This window comes from Drosophila ananassae, chromosome 2L (assembly GCF_017639315.1).
Source record: "Drosophila ananassae strain 14024-0371.13 chromosome 2L, ASM1763931v2, whole genome shotgun sequence".
Classification (NCBI taxonomy): Eukaryota; Metazoa; Arthropoda; class Insecta; order Diptera; family Drosophilidae; genus Drosophila; species Drosophila ananassae.
The window spans coordinates 4,022,033-4,044,357 of record NC_057927.1 but is presented as its reverse complement, the minus strand read 5'-3'; the positions used below and the strand labels follow the sequence as shown (position 1 = coordinate 4,044,357).

Genomic DNA, 22,325 nt, shown 5'->3' with positions numbered 1-22,325 from the left:
CCCTGCGAAGTGGCTGACAAATTGCATTTTTTATGAATATTTAATTGAAAAGTTGACACAAACAGACAACAGAGGGAGGGGCTAATTACATTTCTACGACTGTCGGATGAGAGATGAAAACGGGCCATGGCCGACCTGACCGTCAGATGGATGGCAAAATTGAAGAATTTTTTCAATTAAAATTACTGAAAAACGAATAAGTCGGCCGGCGACCAAATGGCAATCAAATCGGCCCAGTCCGTACGGGGATGGCCCATCAGCTTAGGGCGTGGTCAGGGCTCTTGGACACACCCTAATCTAATTAGAAATAACGCGCGTCACGAACTTGAATTGGCGTTGGAAAATCTGAATGTGAAATCGCAGAAGAAGAACAGGTTTAAAATCACTTTTGAAATACTTTTAAAATAATATATAAACCTTAAAAATATATCCTTTATTTAGTATATAAGATATAAAAAATGATTACCCTAATTTTACTAACCCTTTTCCCATTTCTCTCAGTGTTAGATTATCGATGCCTATTGAAAATTGCCATGGAGTGCGAACCGCCTCATTGCCACGGAATTGCACAAATAGTTTTGACTAATTTCATTTGCGTTTGCACTTTCTGCCTGCCAAAGTTGGACGGGTATAAAGTGTCCGTTCGACTGTCATTCCCAGTTCCCTGAATTCTCATTTGTTCTTTCCGGCAATCAAGGGAAAAAGGGTGGAGAACAAAGGTGTTGGGTGTTGGTTTTGGTAAACCGCAGGCATTCTCTGTGGGTACCGAACCAACCGCCATTATTCAGAGTAATTGCAGCGACACAAGTGGCAAGGGGATGAATAGTAGGATGGCCAAAACGCCTCTGACCATTTACTTATTGTTAATTAGCAAGCCATGCAGGTAAAAGCGTAATCTTAGATGTAAGGGTTAAGCTCATTACGTATACGCCCCGTGTTCAAATCTTTTTAAATTAAAATGTTTTAAACATTCGATTGGAAGATCGTCGAGAGCTTCAAGTATTTGTTTTTTAAAGTAATTTTTTGACCCACTTTGCTTACTTGTTTTGTTATTTAATGCTACAGAGTTTGGCGCCGCAGTTGCTTTTGCTGCTTCGACTTCTTTTTCAGATTTTTTCTCCAACAGGGGGTTATGCGAGGGGTTAGGTCAGGAAGCACGTCACTTTGGCTGTTATTGAATTTGACATATTTCCGCAGTGTATGTATGTGTTGGCCACAGGAAACCCCAAAAAAAAAGTCTTTTAAAAATATATTTCAACTTAAACTAGAGTACATCGATAGGTTTAAAACAATGCTATTTCCAAAGGAAAATTGTTAGAATAACCACTGAAACTTCCGTTTATTATATATATATTGATTTAAAAGAACTAAAATTTTTAATTTTTGTAGTTAATGATTAAGGCTGCCTTTGGGAGTCCCCACTGTACTTGTGCAGGCGTTTGTGTGAGAGCTGCTCAGGCCAAGGGATTAGCGTCGTTGCCATTTTTGGCGTATTTCTCATGTGCCCTAAGCTCGCTAGTCGGATGTGACTGGGCCACGCCTCCTATTCGAGCCGCCCTTCCAATGCATTTTAGTCATCTTTTGGTTGAGCATGGCTATGTGAGTGTGTATGTATTTGTCAATTTTCACTCACTTCATTTAAGTAAACACATTTGCTGCATTTCATATTTCCAGTCACGTTTCAAGCATAAATAACACACCCGAGCACGGCTCTACATATGCGAATAGATAGTTGACTAGTTCTCATTTCTATTTTCACCAAACTTTTTCTAAAAAAATGTATAAAGTGTTTGGAATATTGAAAAACGCAAAAATTGAGTGGGTTGAAACTGTTTGTTAGTTGATAAAATCGCTAGGAAATCAGATTATGATTAAAGAACGAAGACAATATTACGTATACGCCAGGATTTCAAAAGATTTTAAAGTGAAACCATTTTTTAAAACTCTTTAAAATAGAATCTTGTGAAATACATTTGAGAACACCCAAGTGCATATGTGAAAGCTGAAGTGCATTTTGCTTGGCTTGACTTAGTTGATTTGACGATGGTTGTCATGGCTTGAGATGGGGAACTAAGAATCTAATACTGGAGTTATGCACTTGTTGTGTGAGTAAGTTCAAGAGTTAGTTTGTTGACAATCCATTTTAAGACTCCCCATCAGGCCGAGCTGGAATTTTTCGCTTCCCCATTTTCCACCAAAAGTATTATAGCTTTCAATACCAGGGACTCTGCCAGTCAAGGGAAGGCGAAATTTAATTTAGGTTTGTGGGATAACGTGCAGCTGCTGTGGGCCCTTTTCGCCATATTTTCATATTTATTTTGGCCGAAAGTTCCCGGAGAAGAAATTCCTGGCCAAAAAATAGATATACATAATTAACGACCCTTTTTCAATAACTAAACAATTTCAAGCTTCCCGGTTCCGCGGATATTTTTGCAACGGCTGCACATTCTGGCCGTAAAGGGGTAGGGCCAAAAGGGTGAACTGTGGCAACAAAGGCGCCGCGGTTTCATCATCGACGTCTGGCCTCCAGCACTCACCACAACAGTTTAAATTAAACCAAAATCTTTAGTGGTTTGAAGCTGTTACGCCAAGATACAAAAAGAACATTTGATTGACTTAAATTATTTAAAACAAAGCAACAAATCCATTTATTTTTTCACTAAATTCGTTTAACATAAAACATTAAAATCTTTAAATATATTCATTGTAATTTCAACAATTTCATGCGGCCAAAATTTAATTGTCTGAAAATCAATAGGCAATTCTGAAGCTTAAATCTGAAATTCTGTACATTGGGTTAATAGGAACATTTCCAAATAGGTGAATATTTGATTGTGGCAATTTTAAAGCATTAGCCCTGTGCCTGTGATGTAAGCTTAAATTTCTCAACACCACAATACGGTAAGCTTACAAATCCAAACAATAAACAAGAAACAATTGCACCCAGTCTTGGTAAAAACATGAGCTCCAACAATAATATCGACAAAAGCAGCAGCCGCATTGGATAACAATACGAATTCGTACTGGGAAGCAAAATTTTCCATATTGCTGAAATGCAATTGCAAAATGCTGCTTACAGGCTTCGAACACACACCGAGCAGGGAGCAGGGAAAACATAAATAAACGTAGCCATCAATGGTTCAATTCTCTCTGCTTCTGCATGATTGTGCGGGGGAGGAACTCCGGAGTCCGGACTCCGGACCGGATCGGGTCTTGGGGGTGTCGGAAAAATGGCGGGACGTGGTCTGCAGCCGACTCGAAATACATTGCACATTTATTTTGCAATTTATGCCTGGGGAATCTCTCACACCACTCATAAAGCAAGGCCCAGGACTACAGCTCGTGGATTCCTTTTAGAAGAATTTTGGACAAATTTCATATTAATTTTGGCATAACTTTTTTAAAAAAATTTATAAGTTTAACTTTATATTTTATACTAAAATAGAATGGCTATAAATCACTATAAGATTCGACTAATGGCTAGTTAGACTAATCTCTAATGAAATATACCACATGATAAGAGATAATAGCATCCAATAAATGTCTAATTAAACAAAACCACAATCGAATTATTGTTAAGTTATTTCTCATATCTGGGATATTATTCTGTTGTGTATAAATATGTAAAATCAATTGTTTGTTCTGGCAGGAGCAGCAGGCGGCCAAGACAAATGAAGGGGTGGAGTTGAGAATGGAGCCTTCCCGAACGTAGTGGATGCGGCAAACAAACACCATTGATAGCTGGAATTGTAGACGATTCTGTTGAAATAAAACGTAAACAAGCAGATAAATAATAGTTGTATGTAACACACGACTGCAGCAAACAAACAACGCGTTGAGCCATAAAATGTAAAAATCAACAATCGAATGGCAGATGAGCTGGAAACTCAGTAGGTACTCCACAAGGATATATTTTTACAGTGCATATAAGAAGGATGACAGCAAAGGTATTTAGTTTTGGATACATCCGTTTGGATCAACAAGCTTTAAATGGAAAAGCCACATCAACTAAGCAAAGCCATAAGATTCAGTCTCCGCTGCCTTTCCTGTGGCCCATTTAGATCCTGATGCGATTCTGTTGCCGTATGGCTAATAAACCCCCGTATATTTTATATGCTCCGGCAGGAGGACAATGGGCGGAATCACACATGAGCATCGCATCACATTTTCATCAACAGGAATCTATTTTATCGCACTACCCCCATTCCGGTGCACACACATCTACATTTTATTAGCCCTGCAGCTATCCGTTCACATAATTCGATGGCGCCCCTATTTGTCTATTTTTACTGTCAGCCAGCCATTTTATTGCCACCTGCCCTCACCTGTCGCACCTCCTTCTCGCATAGTTCCTGCCAATCTATGAACGACTTTTGGCTGAGATTTTTCCTGATTTAATGAGAGCCATCCTAGAACAAAGAATTATTTCAGGCAAGGAACTGTTTCACATGCCACTGACTCTATTCAATTCCATTCGTTCAGCTTTAATCACGTTTAACTTGATTTTTCAAATATTTATTTTATTGTTTATTGAAATTATACTACTGGGATTTGATGATATCCCCACTGATACTGGAATTACGAGAAAGTGATTGGCTTGAAAATGAATGCTACGGATCAACAGGCAGTATCAACACAGAATCAAATTGTCAGCCAAATTTGATTAGTCGTCACTTGCACTCGTAATAACTCGCCATGTCGGGCATATCCTGTAGTCCAACAGGACCTACACCCTTTACTGGAGAAATCTGCTGGCGGTGTTGGAACACTCCGTTTTTAAACAAGCAATAAAAATAAATTCTATACAATAAATTCTGAAAATTAAATCAGATAAATAATTTCAAACAAAAAACCACAGCTTAAGTTGTAAGATTTCTATAAAAAATAGCTACCCATCGAATATTTAAAAACTCAATATAAAAAAGGCTTGTCAGTCTTGACCACCATCCAATAGATTCGACATGTGCCGGACTTGAGAGTTCTCCTGCACTCGAATGAGAAGAGAAGGAAAGGTAAAAGTGCTGAGATTGCGTAGGGTCCAATGTCTGTGCATATCGAGTTGGAGGGTGCACAGGATCCGATGGATAAGAACCGAGGGATGCGTGGGAATGGGATGCGGGCTGAATGGGCAGTCGATGTAGGAGCTTGCAAGCAAATAACAAGATTTCACGCTTGATTTTCACATCAAAAGCCGGATAAAGAAATGGGAAAATCTCTGTGTCGTGTGCAAATGAAACGAAGCAGCAAATGGAGAGCTGCGACTGGACCTCCATCTTCGCCATCTCCGCCCTTGGATTGTTTTTCATGGAAAAAAAATTGAAGTTTACAATTTTTACAGTCTTGAGAGTGGGGTATGGTGTACATGTATTTTTCGTTTGTGCTTATGAGAAATTGGTTGGATGTTGATTTAGAGCTCAGAGCTCTTCAAGGGACTCCAATTTAAGGAGACGTTGCTCGCCCAAGTGCTGCTCAAGAGCTTGCATCATGGCGTCCAAAAAGTCAGACAAGCTTATCTTCTGGTCCAGTTCGAAGAGATCGCTGCTGGTGAACTGGGCATGGGCCAAAAGTGGCAATTTTCTCAGGGTTCGTCCACTCAACCCAATGCTTCGCTCCGCCAGATTGGTCAGCAGCCCCTCCTCCGAGTCTTCAGCTTCCAGCGCCTCGCGTTGAACTATGCCTGCTGCCATGAGCTCCGACAGCATAGTCTTGTAAATTCCTCGGACGGCTGGCATGGATGGATATCCAATGTACTGCCGGATATCAGCCCGATCCAAGAAAGCCAGGTCGATGCTTTGGGCCAGATTAGAAGTGGCTAGGATAAGCACGTTCGGGCAGGCCTTGATGTCGTCCAGCTGGGTTAACACTGCGTTTACCACTCGCATGGCATCCCTTGGCTCATTGCTGGACATCGAATTTCTGGCATAAGCCAAAGATTCCACCTCGTCGATTAGAAGGCAGACCAGATTGTTTCGGTCAGCAACCAGCTCTCCAATTCGGGAGAACAGGCGCGCTACCAGCTTGCCGCTTTCTGAAAACCACTTGGAGAACAGACTGTGGCTGTTGATCTCCACCAGGTGGGTGTACGCATAACTGCCCTGTGTCCGGATAGCCAACTTCTGGGCCAGAGCCTTGCAGAGACTCGTCTTTCCGGTTCCCGGTGGTCCGTGAAGCAGAAGGAGCCGGTTGCAGGCTATCACATTGGTGTCTACACGATGCTGAGAGAAACTAAGGGCCGACAATGCAAACTTTAGAAGCTGAAAAGAAGAAAATTTCTATTAATTTTCGAAAATAAGAACTTTTTGGAAGTAAAAACATATTCTAGAAAAACACAACCTCGAACTGTGCAAATTGTATTGCAATATATAGCTCCTTGTGCTTGCTTGGCGGCTACAAGACGATATTTTGTCCAGCTATTTTTGGAATATTGGCAAAAAAAAAACTCATCCTGGGGTCAAAAGCCTGTGATTCATATTATTTTTGGTTTCCGAACGCACCTTCTCCTTCAGACCGTTCTCGTAGATGAGATTCTCCCATAAGCCTACAAACTGGCTGGCTGGAAGAAGAACATGGTTCGCAGCCACTACGTTCTCGAAGCTGTCACCGTCGCCACTTCCACCGGCATCGAAGAGTCCAGTTCCGGAATTGGCTTCCTCACGCTGCGGCATGTAGAAATGAAAGCTGAACTTGTTGACTGTCGCCTCCGAGAGCCTCCCGCCTCCGTTGTCCCGCTCCAGAAGGATAGTCTCCACCAGCTGGCGCTCCTCTGCCGAAATATTCGGCGAAATTGCGACATTGAGGGGCAGATTTATGGACGACTGGACATACGATTGGAGAACCGGCTCCAAAGCCGCCTTCAATGCCTGCAAACGCCTGAAAGTACCAACTTTTTATAGAAAATCCGAAAAGGATTGTTGTGCTTACTTACTGTTCGCTACGTTTAAGGCGAACTTCAACATGCACAGTGCTGCTGCAGCTCAGAAAACTCATTCTGCAATTTTATTTACTTTAAAATGTCGCGGGAACAAAGAAATTATAAATATGCGATGCCTAGAGTGTGACCGTTTTCATTAAATTCAAAACAGGGTGTAGTAGAGCGCAAAAAATCTTTACATAAAATTTGCTCCAGAAAAAAAAATAATATATTTATATATTAATATAATGATAGAATTAATCAGACATACCTAGTTTACGCGTAAAGTAAACACTTAGAAATATGGATTTAAAACATTAATTCGACGCAGTGCTGTAAAGCGTTCTATCAGAACCAGTTCAAAAGAACCAGTTCCTCTTTTAAATATACCGCTTATTTATCGATTTTTCTGACTTTTGATCTGAGGGATTGATTTAAAATACTTTTTAAGCACGATATTGACTAATTTTAAGCTCTTGCCTTAATTTGTTGAATTAAATAATTCGTCCATCCGACTCTTCATTACATTTTTCACCCTTTTTGAAGGTCCCCTGGAATTTTTGACAAAAAATCTAAAAAATATTTTGTTCTCAGATTTTGATGCAGAATGATGGAGAATCGATCTACAAATCGTTTAAGATATACCGCTTAAGAATCAGATGGAAATTGGCCAAGATATAGACATCGCTGGGAGCCAAATTGTCCTTTCCTGCATATGTGCCCACTTTTGAAGGGGATCCCCTAGAAATTTTGATAAAAAATCTAAAAAATATTTTGTTCTCAGATTTTGATGCAGAATGATGGAGAATCGATCTACAAATCGTTTAAGATATTCCGCTAATGAATGGGATGAAAATTGGCCAAGATATAGATATCGCTGGGAGCCAAATTGTACTTCCCTGCATATGTGCCCACTTTTAAAGGGGATCCCCTAGAAATTTTGACGAAAAATCTAAAAAATATTTTGTTCACAGATTTTGATGCAGAATGATGGAGAATCAATCTACAAATCGTTTAAGATATTCCGCTTAAGAATCAGATGGAAATTGGCCAAGATATAGACATCGCTGGGAGCCATATTGTCCTTCCCTGTATACGTCCCCACTTTTGAAGGGGATCCCCTAGAAATTTTGATAAAAAATCTAAAAAATATTTTGTTCTCAGATGTTGATGCAGAATGATGGAGAATCGATCTACAAATCGTTTAAGATATTCCGCTAATGAATGGGATGAAAATTGGCCAAAATATAGATATCGCTGGGAGCCGAATTGTCCTTTCCTGCATATGTGGACATTTTTGAAGGGGATCCCCTAGAAATTTTGACGAAAAATCTAAAAAATATTTTGTTCTCAGATTTTGATGCAGAATGATGGAGAATCAATCTACAAATCTTTTTAGATATTACGCCATGAATCGAAAGGTAATTGGCCAAGATATAGCCATACCAGTGGGCCATAGTGTCCTTTAATACATAGTCTTAGTGTCCTACACTACAAGTGCGGAGATGTCGCTATCACTGCGTTGCACACCTTTGACGAAATTGTAGATACATGCCTCAGAAGAATAGACTCGATTTTATAACATGTTGACATACTCTTTATTGGCGGAATACCATTACACAATATATATGCTAAAGTATGTAAATTTATGCGAATAATGCACGCCTTCCGAGAGGGAATGTTTCGGTTTGCCTGGCGCATCTTTCAGATGCCATAATACAGTCGATAATATCAGTTACTTGGTTGAGCTATTCTAAAAACAATGACGGGACAGCCCGGGCTTAAACACGATAAAAATAGATATACGAATAAGGGTACCCTACACAAAACTACAAGTTACTTGTCACGGCCAACAGTTGATGCTAATTCTAAATGGTTAAAGCTTCTAATCCTTGCAGCAGCAGTAGACATTATCGCTGGAGCTGGCTGGGGTTGTTGGCGTGGAGACTCCCTTGTGCGGCTTGCTGTAGGAATGAGGTCCTCTCATGAAGACCTCAATAAGCTGACAATGTGATCTGAAACAGAAAGCCTGTTTAGTAAAATACTTTACATTTTATCAAAAAAAACAATACCTCATAGTTATATCCAAGTCTGTGACCACTTCGCCATCACAGTTCCAGCTGGAAAATTCGGTCGATGAGGATGGATTTCCCAATTCTCCAGGTGGCGATATGGGTTGACAAGAGCCTGCCAGGCTGTAGTCCTCCTCTCCCGCTGCCGCCAAGGTTCTGAACTGGAATTTCCTAGTCCGGTAGACCTCCACAAAAGGTAAATTGCGCTGTTGAAGAAAAATTAAATGAGTTGAGTGAAAAGTGGACATGGTGTTTGAGAAACACTCACTATATCACCGCTTCTACCCGCCGTGTTGAGCAGAAAGCGTATATTATTGAGCAGATTGGTCTTCTTGACCAGAATCAGATCCAGACAGCCATCTCCCAGGTGACTGTATCGGGAGATGCCATTGGGACTCCTGGCGCAGGCACAGGTGATGTTCGCCCCGCAAATCATGAAGAAGTTACCCCGCACCACCTTCCATTGCTCGTTGCCTAAGTTTCTCATGGATGAAATCGAGCCTGTGGGCAGTTGGAGGTTTCCCGGCCGAATACGAGGCTTTAGGAGGGCTGCCTCGCTGGGAGTTAGATAGGAGTCTCCCAGCTCCGGTTCCTCGCGCTCCACCTGTTCCGTTTGCCTAGACTCCTCCTGAATGAACAGCGAGGACCTCTGCTCCTGGATGCTGCTCGCAAAACTGCAGCGCTGGCAATTGGCATAGCAGACGGAGGGCAGTGACTCGCCCAGCGAGCACACACTGTCCGGACTGTGCGGCACCTCCTCCTGCATTGGGGTGGTCAGCAGGAGATCCGGCTCCTCCAGCATCCGCAGTTCCGCTTCGTAGCCCCGGTTGCTGAGGAAAGCCTTGACACCACTGTACTCGTACCGTCTGGGTCCCATCCAGCGATAGTTTTCGCTTTGGGCAGCCACATCGCCCAGGTAGCCGTAGCTCAGTACACTAGCGCAGAATCTTAGAAGGGACTGACCATTGCTGACGCTGCACACGTCCAGTCCGCGGTGCTGGCCCAGGATCACATGGATGGCCGCCGTTCGGACATCCGCCGTGCCATGCATGCTGTAGGCTATGGTGTCGGTGCTGCCGGCGGGGATGACGCCCACTGGCAGTGCCGGCCTTGGAATGTAAGGAGGACTCTGTTCGTCCAGTCCCAGCTCCCGCATCCTCCGGAACAGCAGACCATTGATCACCTCCGCAACGGTGCCATCACCTCCCACGCAACAAACCGCATCGTATACTCCCAGATCGTGGCTGAGCAGGATGTCCCTCACTTGGTTCGCCCTCTGGGTGGTGATGCAGGTGGCGTCCACACCTGCCAGCTGGAATATGGGCCTCACATGGCGTTCGTAGGTCTGAGCTCCGGCTTTGCGTCCTCCGTATGGGTTTATGAACACCAAGAGGCGGCGCACTCGCATCCTGGTGGGTGAGCTGCTGTACAGTCGGGCCTGGAGCTCCTCGTCCCACTGGCGCACAATATAGGGATCCGAATTGAAGAAGGTTAGTCGCCGGAGCTCCCAGCGGTTGCAATCCGTCTGAGACTTGCTCAATCTTAAGGCATAGTTGACAGTCAGGTACTGGCATGTGGGCTTAATGGCCCCTCCACTGCTGCTGCTGGACCGGGAACTGGTCCCGGAGCTTGGCGGCGGAGGAGGTTGCAGCGAAGCCAACTTGGTATCTCCACTCTTCACACTGACCACATCGTCCAGGTGAAGTACATGGCTCTGGGGGCCGTAGGCACAGACACCTCCTGACGTCGGAGATGGTGCATCCGGCGGCAGAGGAGCTTTGATTTCATTGCTGGACTGCTTGATCTTCTGGAGGCGTTCCCACACCAACTGCTCACCGTGGAGCAGCACCCGGTAGCTCTTCTTCTTCAGCTGAAAGTTGTTCAGCAGAACGTCGTGGGCGGAGGAAGGGCAGGGGGCCAGCTTAGAGACACTTGCGGAGGAGTTGGAGTTAAAGTTCGCGGCGGAGGTGGACGACCCTCCTGCTGGCTGCTTGGTCTGCGTCATCTCGACTGGCCGTCGTCTTCCCCGGCAGCGTTGTCGGCTTTGTCGGCACTGGGAGAAGAAAACAGGTTTCCATTAGGCACACAGTGAGACATCAATAAGTTCAACAACAAGTGGTTTAAAGTTTAAATCTAAAGCTAAATAATATAAATACATTCTAAACTCACAAATTCTAGTTAAAGTTCGTTTTAGAGAAGCCCCACTGTGATTTGGGGATAAGGGGGCTCTGGAGTCATTCCTCGCAATAAATCTGAGTTACGACGCTCCATTCTCTTTCCATTTAATGTTCCAGCCTCGTGATGTAAGGCTTTCGTCGCTTAATTGATGTAACGAGAGCTTCGACACTTTGGGGTAGGGAATGGAGTAGCCGGGGAGGTGACTCAATTATCTGTTCACTGGCACTTCTTTACCACAGCCCGAAACCCAGTCCTGACCTGATTGTCTTTGTGATTAGCATGTGCCTGTTAAGTTTTCAATGAAAACTCCGCCAGCCGAAAAAATATAATTCGTTCCTAATGGTGTTCCCTACGAGTATATGGTTCATTGATCATAAAATCATTCGTGCCGCCATAAACAAACTAAATAGATTAATTTTCCTGATAGTGTTTAATGACAGCACACGAAAAATAAGCAAATTAACCATAATTATATATCCCTTTCTGACACAGACTTTGAGCCTCGGAATTACATACAAATGCAAATTAAAATCTGACTCATAAGTTAAATATTTTATACTCACAGTTTTGACAAGCCCAAAAGTATGAGAATTATTATATGTTTATGGGTTTTTGTATCAGAGCTATAAACCATATGTGATTGGACAGACAATTAAATAACTATTTAAAAATACCTTCATTCAAAAATATTTATTTGCCATAAAAAATATTGTTGGGGTTTGGTTTCTTCATAAAAGTGAGCTCTACAAGTGTCACGCTTCTCGGAGACCACCTCTTTTATTTATAATTCCACCAAAAATATTGCCTTTTGTTCCCCGCTTATCGGAAACAGCAATTTATATCCGGAAGTTGTTGCTACAAGTTATAGCTTATATTCGCAAATAAATATATTTATTTTATCGTGCCTGAAGCACACTGAACCCGCTCGAAGGGAACGGCGCAAAAAAAGAACTGGTTTAAATTGTAGGCCAAGTAATTGCAAGAGAAACACAAAGATACTGCTGCAGGAGGACATCGCAATGAGTTTATTGAACTCTTTATTGCAGCTTGTGGAGCAACTACTAGTGAAGAGTACAATTTCTAAAAATTAACAGCCAACAGAGCCATAAATAATGACTTGAAGACTTAACAATTGCAGTCAACAATGGAGGTAGAAGTCGGTCTGAACTATAGACCAGAACCAAACAGGTTCTCTATTCCCTTCACGTTTGGACCATAAATTTTATGATTTCGCATTTACTAACAATAAACAATCACTCTGAAATGTGCCAAAGAGAGCGAGCGTACAAGATCTCGCCAAGATCTTGATTCCGAGAACAATCCGCACTCTGTCCATATGTGCTAGAAAAAATGTGCAAACAAATCGGAAAACAGACACTGCTATTGCTAATTGGAGACGGAGCACACATTCGAGTGGCTGGGGAGCAGAATAACCCGCCTTAGTACACAGCCAAGCTAGTCGCACTCGGCGTATGAGTAACATTCAAGGTTATCGTCAACAGCGACGAGCTACGAGAGGCACCCAAAAACCTGCAAAAAATATAAAAAAAAAAAACAAATAAAAAACTAAGCTTTAGAATCGGCCCAGACTCGAGCGATCCAAGTGGATCGGAGAAGCTGTATTCGAAGAGCTGGGAAAACGAGTTCTCCCCGCTCGGAAAGCGAGTTTTGCGTGCAGCCGCCGACGACCGACGACCTTCGCCTTGAATCGCTCGAGTAGTCTGGGGACGGACTGCACCAACCAAGCTGGTAGTGGCTTGGACTTGTTAATACTGGCTTGGACCTTGTCCACATTTTTAGTGCAAGTTGTTATTTCCTACCCATATTGCAGCCTTTGAACTTGACTGTGAGTCTGGTTTTTTTTTAATTTTTAAACAAATAACAATTCAATCGCTTAACAAAATAAATAATTTCTTTATTTGTTGATGCTCTTTGTTGTCCGATTCTATTTGTTGTCTCTGACTGGCCAAGCACTTGAGGGGAAAAAATAAATTAAATGCATTTTTAGAACTTGGCATGGCTGTGGGCCGAGGGAGGCATCTGGTTATGGTTAGTGTGCTTTTTAATTGCCTGGCGAGGCCCCAGTCCGACCTGGTGAGGTGTACTCTTAATAGGAGTGTTTGAAGGCAGTCCATGTCGAAATTAAAGCAGCATTTTGGCATTGGGAATAATTGCAATTAGCAATAAAATCTTCCTTTTAAATTGAGTTATAATATTATTTAGGTATTCATACTTTTATTATAAAAATTCTACAATCTACAGATATATTTAGAAAATCATAAAAACAAACACTAAATTCCTTTTCGCTTTTCTTTTGTGTGTTTTTTTTTAGCTCGTATAATTAATAATAAATTCTTGTCACGCCTTTAAATAAGCTAATTGCACGACCCAATAAATAATGTTGAACACTTTATGCTCATTATTATGTTTGAGGCAAGCCCAAAGGCTATTTGTTGCCAAAAAACAATTACCTTTTAAAACAAATGGCTCTCTTTAAATAAAATTAAACATAATGGTGTACGATTTCTGTATAAATAAATTGAAATTTAAGGTAAATATTAACTTAAATCTCTTTCTTCTGCTGACAATGTTGGAAAAAATCAATCATAAGCGGAAAACAGCAATCGGAGGCAAAAAACAAACAGCGAAAACAAGCGAAGTCCCCCCAGGAAATGCGCAAACACACTCTCCGAAAGTAAATTAAATAAAATATGCATATTACTCGGATCGAGTTGATTGGGGGACTGGAAACGGAACTGAGCCATTTGCTATAAATAATGGAGGAAAAGCCGATTTCCCAAGTGGATTTATTTCCATTAAAATCGATAAATATTATTATGGATAGTTATAGTCGTATAATAGAACGACAAAGTGGGTCTTTTGTTTTCGCAACTAGTTAATCACACATTTTAAGTTCAAATTAGCAGCATGCAAGGGGGCATCACAAAAAAAGTGATAAACATTTGTACTTTCTCATCGAGTTACAACCTCCCACTCGTATTTGTTTCAACAACAATGCTTTTTGCAATTTAATCTGCAGTCGCTTATCAGAAACTCAAACAATAACAATCGAGTGCTTTAGTACCCTATGTACAGAGCCGTTTATCAGCATGACACGTCGTAGACTATATAGTATAATATATAAGGACGTATATCGATAAGGGACTTGACAGTAAATTAAAGTTCAAGCTCAACGTGGGTGCTGCCAGTCACTATGAATGTAGTTAGCCTTCATAATATGAAATATAAAAAAAGAAAATCTATTTAGCCATTTTTAATGTAATTTCACAAGTCTGAAAATCGATATAATAGAATCTATAAATCGTTTTAATTCCAAGGTATCAGTAACTGCCAGATAAAGTTCACAGAACTGACTCACTCCCATATCAGAGCGCCTGACAGCCATAATTAGTTAATAATACTCCTCAAAGCAGTCTGAAAAAGTCAAGTACATGCAGCTGCTATCTTCTAACCGATATATTATGAATCTGTTTTCCTTCAGAGGTTCGAAAACCGGTCGTAGAGCGGAAATGGAAAGCAACCACTGGAAGATAATGGGGAAAGATGACTTATACTAGACTAAAATAAATATTTTAGGTGTCAATAATGGAACTAACACTTGTTTGAAACTGTCTGCGTGGTATCAGGTTTCAACCCTTAGCCTTTACTTACCCTTTACGAGGTTACATAATCTTGACTCCCCCCTTTATGGCAGCCATAGATCAACCCACGCCGCCTGACCTTTGGATGATACACGCAATCCATCCACAAAGAAGAAATACCTCTGCCCCTTAAATAATTAAGAGCTTCCACTAAAATGTGTGAGGGCATTAATCAGTAGTGCTATAAAGCAGTGCCGGGCCACAAAGAAACTTTTGCTTTTGCTTTATGGCATGGAAAATAGGTGGTGGAAAAAGTTTTCAAGTTTTCAAGAGAAAATGGCTGTGGTTGCAATTGAATTGCAAGGCATGTGGCAACTGCAAGCTATGCCCAAAGTAAACACAGCGAGTGCAGTACCAGCAGTAGTTTTCAAATTCGTAAAGTAAACAACTTTAAATAATGAAATTCCAAGCGAAAGGAATAAGAATTATGGAATTTATGTGTAGATTATTCAGAGTAAAGGGGAAAAATCAATGAAAAATTCGATTTTCAGCCAATCCCCACTTTAATGGAATTATTTCTTGAGAAATAATGCACCTATGCTTACAATAACTAAATAATAATAAACAACAATGCTGTACAGCCGACCCCTATGCCGACACCCCCCAAAAACAAAAACAATTCGAAATGAACCCCAAAAACTGAGTTCATCCGCACCCGCATCTGTGTGTGAGAGAAGAGAACACAGATACTACGCCAAGCACCGTTATCAGAACAGAACTCAGCTGTGGGGGCAGAAACAGCTCAGCTGTGGCCCGCATCTGTGTGTGTGTATGGGGGGCTATTTGCCTGCTGGTATGTATGTGTATCTGGCTTGAATTTCTGCTTTAGTTTCAATATTTCAAACGTGTTCAAATGCACTCATCGTCGCTGTTCCCTGTTTGAGGTTCCAATTGGAATGCCGGTTTTTCAGTTGCACTTTCAGCACACTTACCTACTCGACTGGTATGTCCGTTTATCCATACAAGAACTGGTGATTATGGGCTGCAGTCTCTTTTATTCGTTCGTTGGGAAATCAAGAAAATTCGATACGGATACGCATTGCAGTTTTGCACACTTGCACTCACACAAACAATAATACAGACGCATTCAAACGTTAAAAACAGGATCGTCGTCCCGTTATTTCGCCGGCATAGACGATTTTTTATAGAATCAATTTCCGGCAATTTTCTGCACCCGGCTAGGATTAACTTTTAAATTGACAAAAAATACGGGTTAAAACGACACTCTGGCATTTGGAATCTTTGATTTTAAACGAAGGGGAGCTGCGGATATGCGACGTCCGATTGGGGAGCAGTGCTGTTAGGTATTTAGTGTTGGAAGGTAGACAGTGTTGCCAGATGCCAAATGGCATATTTCCCCCAAAAAAAGCGAGGCAACCTACTAAAAAATCCTGCTTTCCCCCTATTTTTAAAACGGCGTAAAATTTCAAAAGTTTAATACCCAAAAAGTTTATAAGCTGTTTTAAAACATATCTTTGATGTCCATTTTTGAATACAGTATCAGCGAAATTTTAGCAATTTAGGTAGTCCTTGTACTTCGTACGATCCTTGTGCGATCGTACAGTTACTGTACGATATACGAACACGCTTTTGAAAAGCAAATTTAAATAAAGGCACTAAACGTCCCGATAAAAATAACAGCCCCTTTAAATCCCAATTCGTCAAAAAACCCCCGAAATGTAAGGAAAACCCCCTATTTTAGCTGCCTTCATTAACAGTCTGTATTCAACACTGCTACCGTCACTCAACACTGTATTTTAAATAATCGCGCCAAAGCCCCATAACTTTCTTTCAAAGCCAAATGAAAGCAAATCTTTATGTTAACTACACCAGTTATAGTGTTGGTAATTTTAATATCGTATTGTCAAGAATTATAGGGTAGGTCAATGGCGGAATCTATTTTAGAATACTTTAAACACTCAGGACACCCATGTTTTTTCATACAAAAGAGATTTTTACCCTTTTCTACGAAAAAACATGGTTGGCCTAAACAATTAACATACAAGATTATTTGCATTAGAAAGCCCTTTACAGAAAGGATCTGAGGGACAAAGGATCAGCTAGATGGGAAGCCAAAACAGACCCTGCCACTGTGGCCCCAGGGGGACCTATTGTTCCTGCCCTGCACCCAATAAACCCGCCTCCCAACGCACAATTTGCTATGGACCTGAGGATGAACTCCCCAAGGACAACAGAAGAGAGCTAGAGCCGCCAAAGGATAAGAAAAAGAACGAAAAGAACGACAAGAACGACAAGAAAGAAAAGAAAAAAAAAGGAAAAAAAGATAAGAAAAGTGGAAAGAAAAAGTGTGTGCTGATGTAAAACACTATGGGAGAGGAGAAGGCCCTTTGGAATCCCTGTCAGGTTTGTTAGTTTGGCTTTGCCTGACGGTAGCTAACCTGTGTGGGAACCTAAGTTTTCAGCCTATTTTATTTGGAAAATGTGTGAGTATTCAATGGTTATTTAACCACGAACCGCGAGAGCTAACACTTCATTCGCCAGCGTCTCCTTGTGGAAAGTGCAACAATACATGTCCTTGCGGCACCACTGGTGGTGCCCCAGCAACAGTGGTGGCTCAACAGGCGCCGCACCGTCCTCCTCCCGCCTATGTTCAAGGTCAGCAGCAGGATTGCAACGGTGACCAATGTGCTTACCCGGGACCCCAGGGACAGCAGCAGGTACAGCAGCAGAGTGCCCCCCACCACCAGGAACCTCAAGGAGGCACCGGGGCCCCCCTAGCCGGATGCCAGCTTAGTCCATCCGCACAGCAAAACCGGACACAACATGTGGATTGCTCATGTACCAGCAACAGGACCCGAACGGGCGTGATGACGGGAATGCCGGGTCCTCAGGGACCCCAGGCGGACTATGTATCCTGCAGCCGACCACCCCAAAGCCAACAGCAGCAGATGGGCTACATGGAAACTCGCTGCAATTGCCGTGAGAAGCCGCATGTTGAGTGCCATTGTGCTCCGCCTCCGGGTCACACCCAGGCCATCGCACAACCCATTCAAAATACGAATACAAATGCAGGCAACTACCAGCCCACCTATGCGCACGTTCCATGCGGTCGTGGGAACACTCCTGGACGTACCGGCCCTCAGCCATACCGCACGCAAGCGTCTAGTTGCGCACACTGTCGATCTAATAGAAAGAGGAAGTGCATCATCCAGTAAGATTCCCGCAAATCTGATTAAATCCTAGCAGGCGCTACCAAGCAGAAACACACACAAACACACAGACACACACACACTGGCAATCACACACTCAGGATGACAGTTTTCCTAAATTTTGGTTCGTCAAAATTTTCAGTAAGCTTTATGATTCGACCTAAATTTATTTCTCGACAATAAATCCAATGTGAATGCTAATGGGCAAGTAAACGTGGCACCTCTAGCCGCAATCTTGGTCTTTATCCAACAACTTTTACTAAATACACCCTCCGCAATTCAGGGAACTCGCCAAGCCGTGACCAAGTAGGCTGTGGAAGGCCTACCAGCGGCACTCATAATACACAGCGAAGTCTCAGTCGAAATTGTTTTCTTATACGCTCCCAAAGACCCATCACCGATAACATCTTCTGTCAATGTGTGCCATCATCACAGACAGCAGGTGGAAGATGTTGCTGTTCATCTGCACCACCTAAAGTGCGAATCTGCGGTGCGTCTGCACCACCTCCACCTCCGCCTCCGCCATGTCTTACCGGAAGAAAGCCACCCGGAGGCTGCCATTCCAACTGCCCTACTAAGAGGAAAAAGCATGCTGGCTCCCCAAATGCGTATCCTGTTCCCCCATGCATTCGTATGAATCAGAACCCGATGGGGCCCAGGTGTGACTTTGATGGAGGGGAAGCACGAGGATACGGTGCTGCTCCTAACGGTACCTCCAGCGAATTCGAACCTCCGTGTCAGGTTCTCGATGAAATGGTCCAACAGCCCATTGATCGTTATTGTCCACCCCCGGCAAGAGGTGGTCGGTCGGTGGGTCCTTTGGCTAACTTCGACTTGGATCGTTTTGATAGGGACGCGCATAGAGGGGGGAGAAGGAGAAATGTGTCAATTCGAACATGCATCGACTACGACTATGAACCGACCGACGGAGGCGAAAGAAGACATACATCTGCCGGGCGATCGAGGCAGCATCCTCCTTCATCCTACGGTAACCCAGGCTCATCTAGAGGATCTCGATACCCTCCTATTCAGGATCAATGGAACCAATACGGTGGGGAACCGGAGTATATAACGTGCCCCTATCGTGGATAAAATAAAAGGTTTGTATATAATTAAGGTGAGTACGTTATAGCCAAGTATAACATGGCCCTTTTTGTTTATTTGAGTACTTGCCGGAAAATCATCCTTGTTTTAAAAAAAATGTTTTTTCCTTCAATTTCTTGAAGGACATTTCTTTATTTTTTCCTTATGATTAAGATTAAAAGTATAAATTTTAAAAGATATAAAGAACAAGACGTTATTTTCTTTTTAAATATTTAAATAACGAACTAAACAATCTCCCCACGATAACGATATATTCCCCACAGTTTCGGTGGCATTCATCGATTATGCTATCGAAAATACATCTCTGGCGGTTTTAGAAGCACTGTTGAAGAAGAAGCATAGCGTGCACAACACGCCGGAATTTGTTAATTTTGTTTTTTTTTATAAAAAGCTACTTAATACTAAACCAGCTCAGACATGGATGATGGAGAGTACGATAATGACGAGTAAGAATAATCAGAAATATGGAAATCCTGGTTAGGACCGCTGTAAACTCGAGTATTCTCTTCGCAGCGTTGGCGGTGATGATTTCGATGATGTCGACGAGGATGTTGATGAAGATATCAATCCGGAGGAGGAGGTAGACAACATTGAAATAATTGCACCCGGCGGAGCGGCGGGCGGTGGTGTTCCCAAGTCCAAACGCATCACTACCAAGTACATGACGAAATACGAGAGGGCGAGAGTTCTCGGCACTCGCGCCCTTCAAATTGCCATGTGTGCACCTATCATGGTGGAATTGGACGGCGAAACGGACCCTTTGCAGATCGCTATGAAGGAACTAAAGCAGAAAAAGATCCCCATTATTATTCGCCGCTATCTGCCTGACCACTCCTACGAAGACTGGAGCATTGACGAACTGATTATGGTGGACAACTAGCTAGTAACTTACTTAATTACATTAAAGGAAATAACATACATACAATTAAGATAACACAATTAATTTTTGCTCTTTGATCTAAGATACCCAAATGGATTCAAACTGAAGAACGTGGAAGACCATTTTTGGCTACACAACTTTATTACACTTAACAGAATATAAACAAAAAGGAGGATCGAATACAATCCGTTCTAGCTCCAGGCAAATCCTTCGCCCCTTTGGTAGCAAACACGCTCCAGAAGTCCCACGGCGTGTTGGCCAGTTCTGCAGATGGAACCAACTACAGCTGGCAGCAATCCGCACTCGGAAAGATTCTGCTCACCAAAGACCTGTCCGGCAGCGTCTTCTTCATCTCCTTCCGACTGAGGCGCCTCTGGGTTCTCTAGAAGCTTCTGGGTGGCTTTGCTAAAAGCTAGAGTATTGATACTGCTAGCCAACGTAGAGCTGAACATCTGACGAGTTTCGCAAAATAATTCCACAACGCTGGGTAGAAAAGTGGGCATTATTACACCCTTAATGTCCACGCTGAAGTAGTCGACACCGTCGAGGCGCACTTTCTTTGAGCGGGGGACCAAATGCTGCATGGTGGCTTTGGGAAATGCAACTGGCGACAAAAGAGTGGGTGGCACTCCTGCCAATCGACCCACAGTACTAATTGCACTTTTGGCGTTTAGGAGGTAACTAAAGAATCCCTGACACTCCACGCCATCGATGAGAAGCAGCGAGTTGTCGCTGAAATCTTCGCGCATTTCAGCTGCTTGCTGTTTGCGCGCATGAGAGGATTGGATACGTCGAAGTTCCCGTTCATCCACACCCAAACTCTCAAGCCAGTCCTCGTCGTCGTCTTCGTCTTCCTGCACCAAGGGAGCTGCTTCTTCATGGGCCACTTCTTGCACCACGGAGCTAGTGCTATTGGTATCCTCGTTGAAGCTATTGTCGTTTCCACTACCTCCAGCGGTTTCATTTTTCAAAGGCATGCTAAATTCAATACCTTCCTGGCGCAGTGCTTGCCGCATGCCCCGGGTGGACGGTGTCACCATAGCATGGCTCTCTGCTCGACCGCCCACTCCGGCTGCTCGGAAGAGGACAGTAAAGGTGTTGGCGCACAGGTAAAAGTATGGACACTGGCGTGCGCGCAGCAGCTGGAATAATCCCCGAAAGCTATAGTCCCACTCTTCGGCCAATGCTTTTCGTTCCCTTTCGCCAACGACCACACCAGTATTCTCCTTGGCATTACGCGGAAATAGAGTCAGCCATGGCAGATGGGGATGCTGCCAATAGTAGGTACATTGGTTGAAGCGCGTGGCATCCGAGATATCTAGTGTGCTTTCAGTTCGCTGGGGATCCATACAGCGAACAAAACTGGTAAGCCCGCTGGCCAGCTGGGAGGTTTTCAGCTGAATGGCTGGAAGCTCGGTTGGACAGAAAAAGCGGGCACGTGACTTCAAGCACCAGTCTACAGGCAGGTGGGAGGTGTGTTTTTGTCGGGCTGCCAAAACAGCATCATCCTCCTCTTCGGCATTGATATGAGGTTGGTGGAGCAACTTCTGAAAGGCTTGCGGATCGAATTTCTGTAGTAGGAACTTTGCGGGCGGCGGACGAGTTGGTGTCTCTCGCACAAAACAAGAGGAAGCGGTGACCGGCTCTTGGTTGGGCAAATCCGTATCGATTCTTTGCTTCTTGGCATCATCTGTGGATCTGGGATAAGAATAAGTGATTGATTTTGTGAAACATCACAAAAACCACTTACTTGGCAAAAGGATTTTTTCTCTTCTGTGCCAACTTTGCTTCCAACAGTTTGGTTTTGTCCGTTTCATCCAACTGCAGGTCCGCACGTTTGTTGTTATTGTTGTTGCTCACACGGGCGGCCAAACGCTTTTTCTTTTGCTTTAGCAACTGGAGCCGTATAAACTAAAAACAAAAACGTGAGTTCCAATTAAGTTAATGACGGTTCTCTATCCGTACTTTCTACTCACATCATCGGGTCGTGTCCATTTGGAGGCCAACTCAGCTTCGCCTGACATGTTGGATGTATAATTTACTTTTAAGTGACTTTTTTAAAATATCTAAAATGATTTTTTCTTCGAAAATCATTAAAAAAGTTAAAATTATCAACCCGAACCAGACCAAAATGTAAAGGGCGCGCAATTTAGAGATGGCCTAATGTACACTTTCTAAAAATGAATCTCGACAATCGATTTATCGATGTTTCATGATGGGATCATAAAATAGAATTCAATAATGTAGATATATTTTTAAATATTTATTGCTAATATTTTCACATTTTTAGTGATCATTATATTCAGAATTCGTGTAAATGAATAGTTTAAACTTTTAATTTAAAAACTT

At 42.8% G+C, this 22,325-nt stretch overlaps 5 protein-coding genes across 7 annotated transcripts; 2 read left to right on the top strand and 3 right to left on the bottom strand.

Annotated features, from left to right (window-relative positions):
• Window positions 1-5,340: 5,340 nt before the first annotated feature.
• LOC6500502 (pachytene checkpoint protein 2 homolog) lies at window positions 5,341-7,183 on the bottom strand. Its single transcript, XM_001953320.4, has 3 exons — window positions 6,926-7,183; window positions 6,495-6,870; window positions 5,341-6,254 (listed from the first exon to the last, which is right to left on the bottom strand). The coding sequence occupies exons 1-3, from the start codon at window positions 6,985-6,987 to the stop codon at window positions 5,415-5,417; spliced, it is 1,278 nt and encodes a 425-aa protein (XP_001953355.1). The 5' UTR covers window positions 6,988-7,183; the 3' UTR covers window positions 5,341-5,414.
• Window positions 7,184-8,484: 1,301 nt separating this feature from the next.
• LOC6500501 (ceramide kinase) lies at window positions 8,485-16,157 on the bottom strand. Of its 2 annotated transcripts, none has more exons than XM_014911102.3 (4): window positions 15,755-16,157; window positions 9,251-11,035; window positions 8,983-9,188; window positions 8,485-8,925 (listed from the first exon to the last, which is right to left on the bottom strand). In XM_014911102.3, the coding sequence occupies exons 2-4, from the start codon at window positions 10,985-10,987 to the stop codon at window positions 8,796-8,798; spliced, it is 2,073 nt and encodes a 690-aa protein (XP_014766588.1). In that variant the 5' UTR covers window positions 10,988-11,035; window positions 15,755-16,157; the 3' UTR covers window positions 8,485-8,795. The 2 variants fall into 2 exon arrangements, with proteins under 2 accessions (XP_014766588.1, XP_001953354.1); XM_001953319.4 differs by having other exon boundaries at window positions 15,759-16,157.
• Window positions 16,158-16,739: 582 nt separating this feature from the next.
• On the top strand, window positions 16,740-18,237 carry LOC6500032. The gene is made up of 2 exons (XM_001953318.3): window positions 16,740-17,266; window positions 17,325-18,237. The coding sequence occupies exons 1-2, from the start codon at window positions 17,263-17,265 to the stop codon at window positions 17,996-17,998; spliced, it is 678 nt and encodes a 225-aa protein (XP_001953353.2). The 5' UTR covers window positions 16,740-17,262; the 3' UTR covers window positions 17,999-18,237.
• Window positions 18,065-20,035, top strand: LOC26513719 (DNA-directed RNA polymerases I, II, and III subunit RPABC2). Of its 2 annotated transcripts, none has more exons than XM_014911716.3 (3): window positions 18,065-18,196; window positions 18,276-19,092; window positions 19,360-19,531. In XM_014911716.3, the coding sequence occupies exons 1-2, from the start codon at window positions 18,187-18,189 to the stop codon at window positions 19,082-19,084; spliced, it is 819 nt and encodes a 272-aa protein (XP_014767202.1). In that variant the 5' UTR covers window positions 18,065-18,186; the 3' UTR covers window positions 19,085-19,092; window positions 19,360-19,531. The 2 variants fall into 2 exon arrangements, with proteins under 2 accessions (XP_014767202.1, XP_001953352.1); XM_001953317.4 differs by lacking the exon at window positions 18,065-18,196 and adding an exon at window positions 19,610-20,035 and having other exon boundaries at window positions 19,360-19,542.
• A 49-nt stretch (window positions 20,036-20,084) lies between these two features.
• LOC6500500 (protein downstream neighbor of son homolog) lies at window positions 20,085-22,165 on the bottom strand. Its single transcript, XM_001953316.3, has 3 exons — window positions 21,953-22,165; window positions 21,727-21,887; window positions 20,085-21,674 (listed from the first exon to the last, which is right to left on the bottom strand). The coding sequence occupies exons 1-3, from the start codon at window positions 21,998-22,000 to the stop codon at window positions 20,168-20,170; spliced, it is 1,716 nt and encodes a 571-aa protein (XP_001953351.1). The 5' UTR covers window positions 22,001-22,165; the 3' UTR covers window positions 20,085-20,167.
• Between the last annotated feature and the right edge of the window lie 160 nt (window positions 22,166-22,325).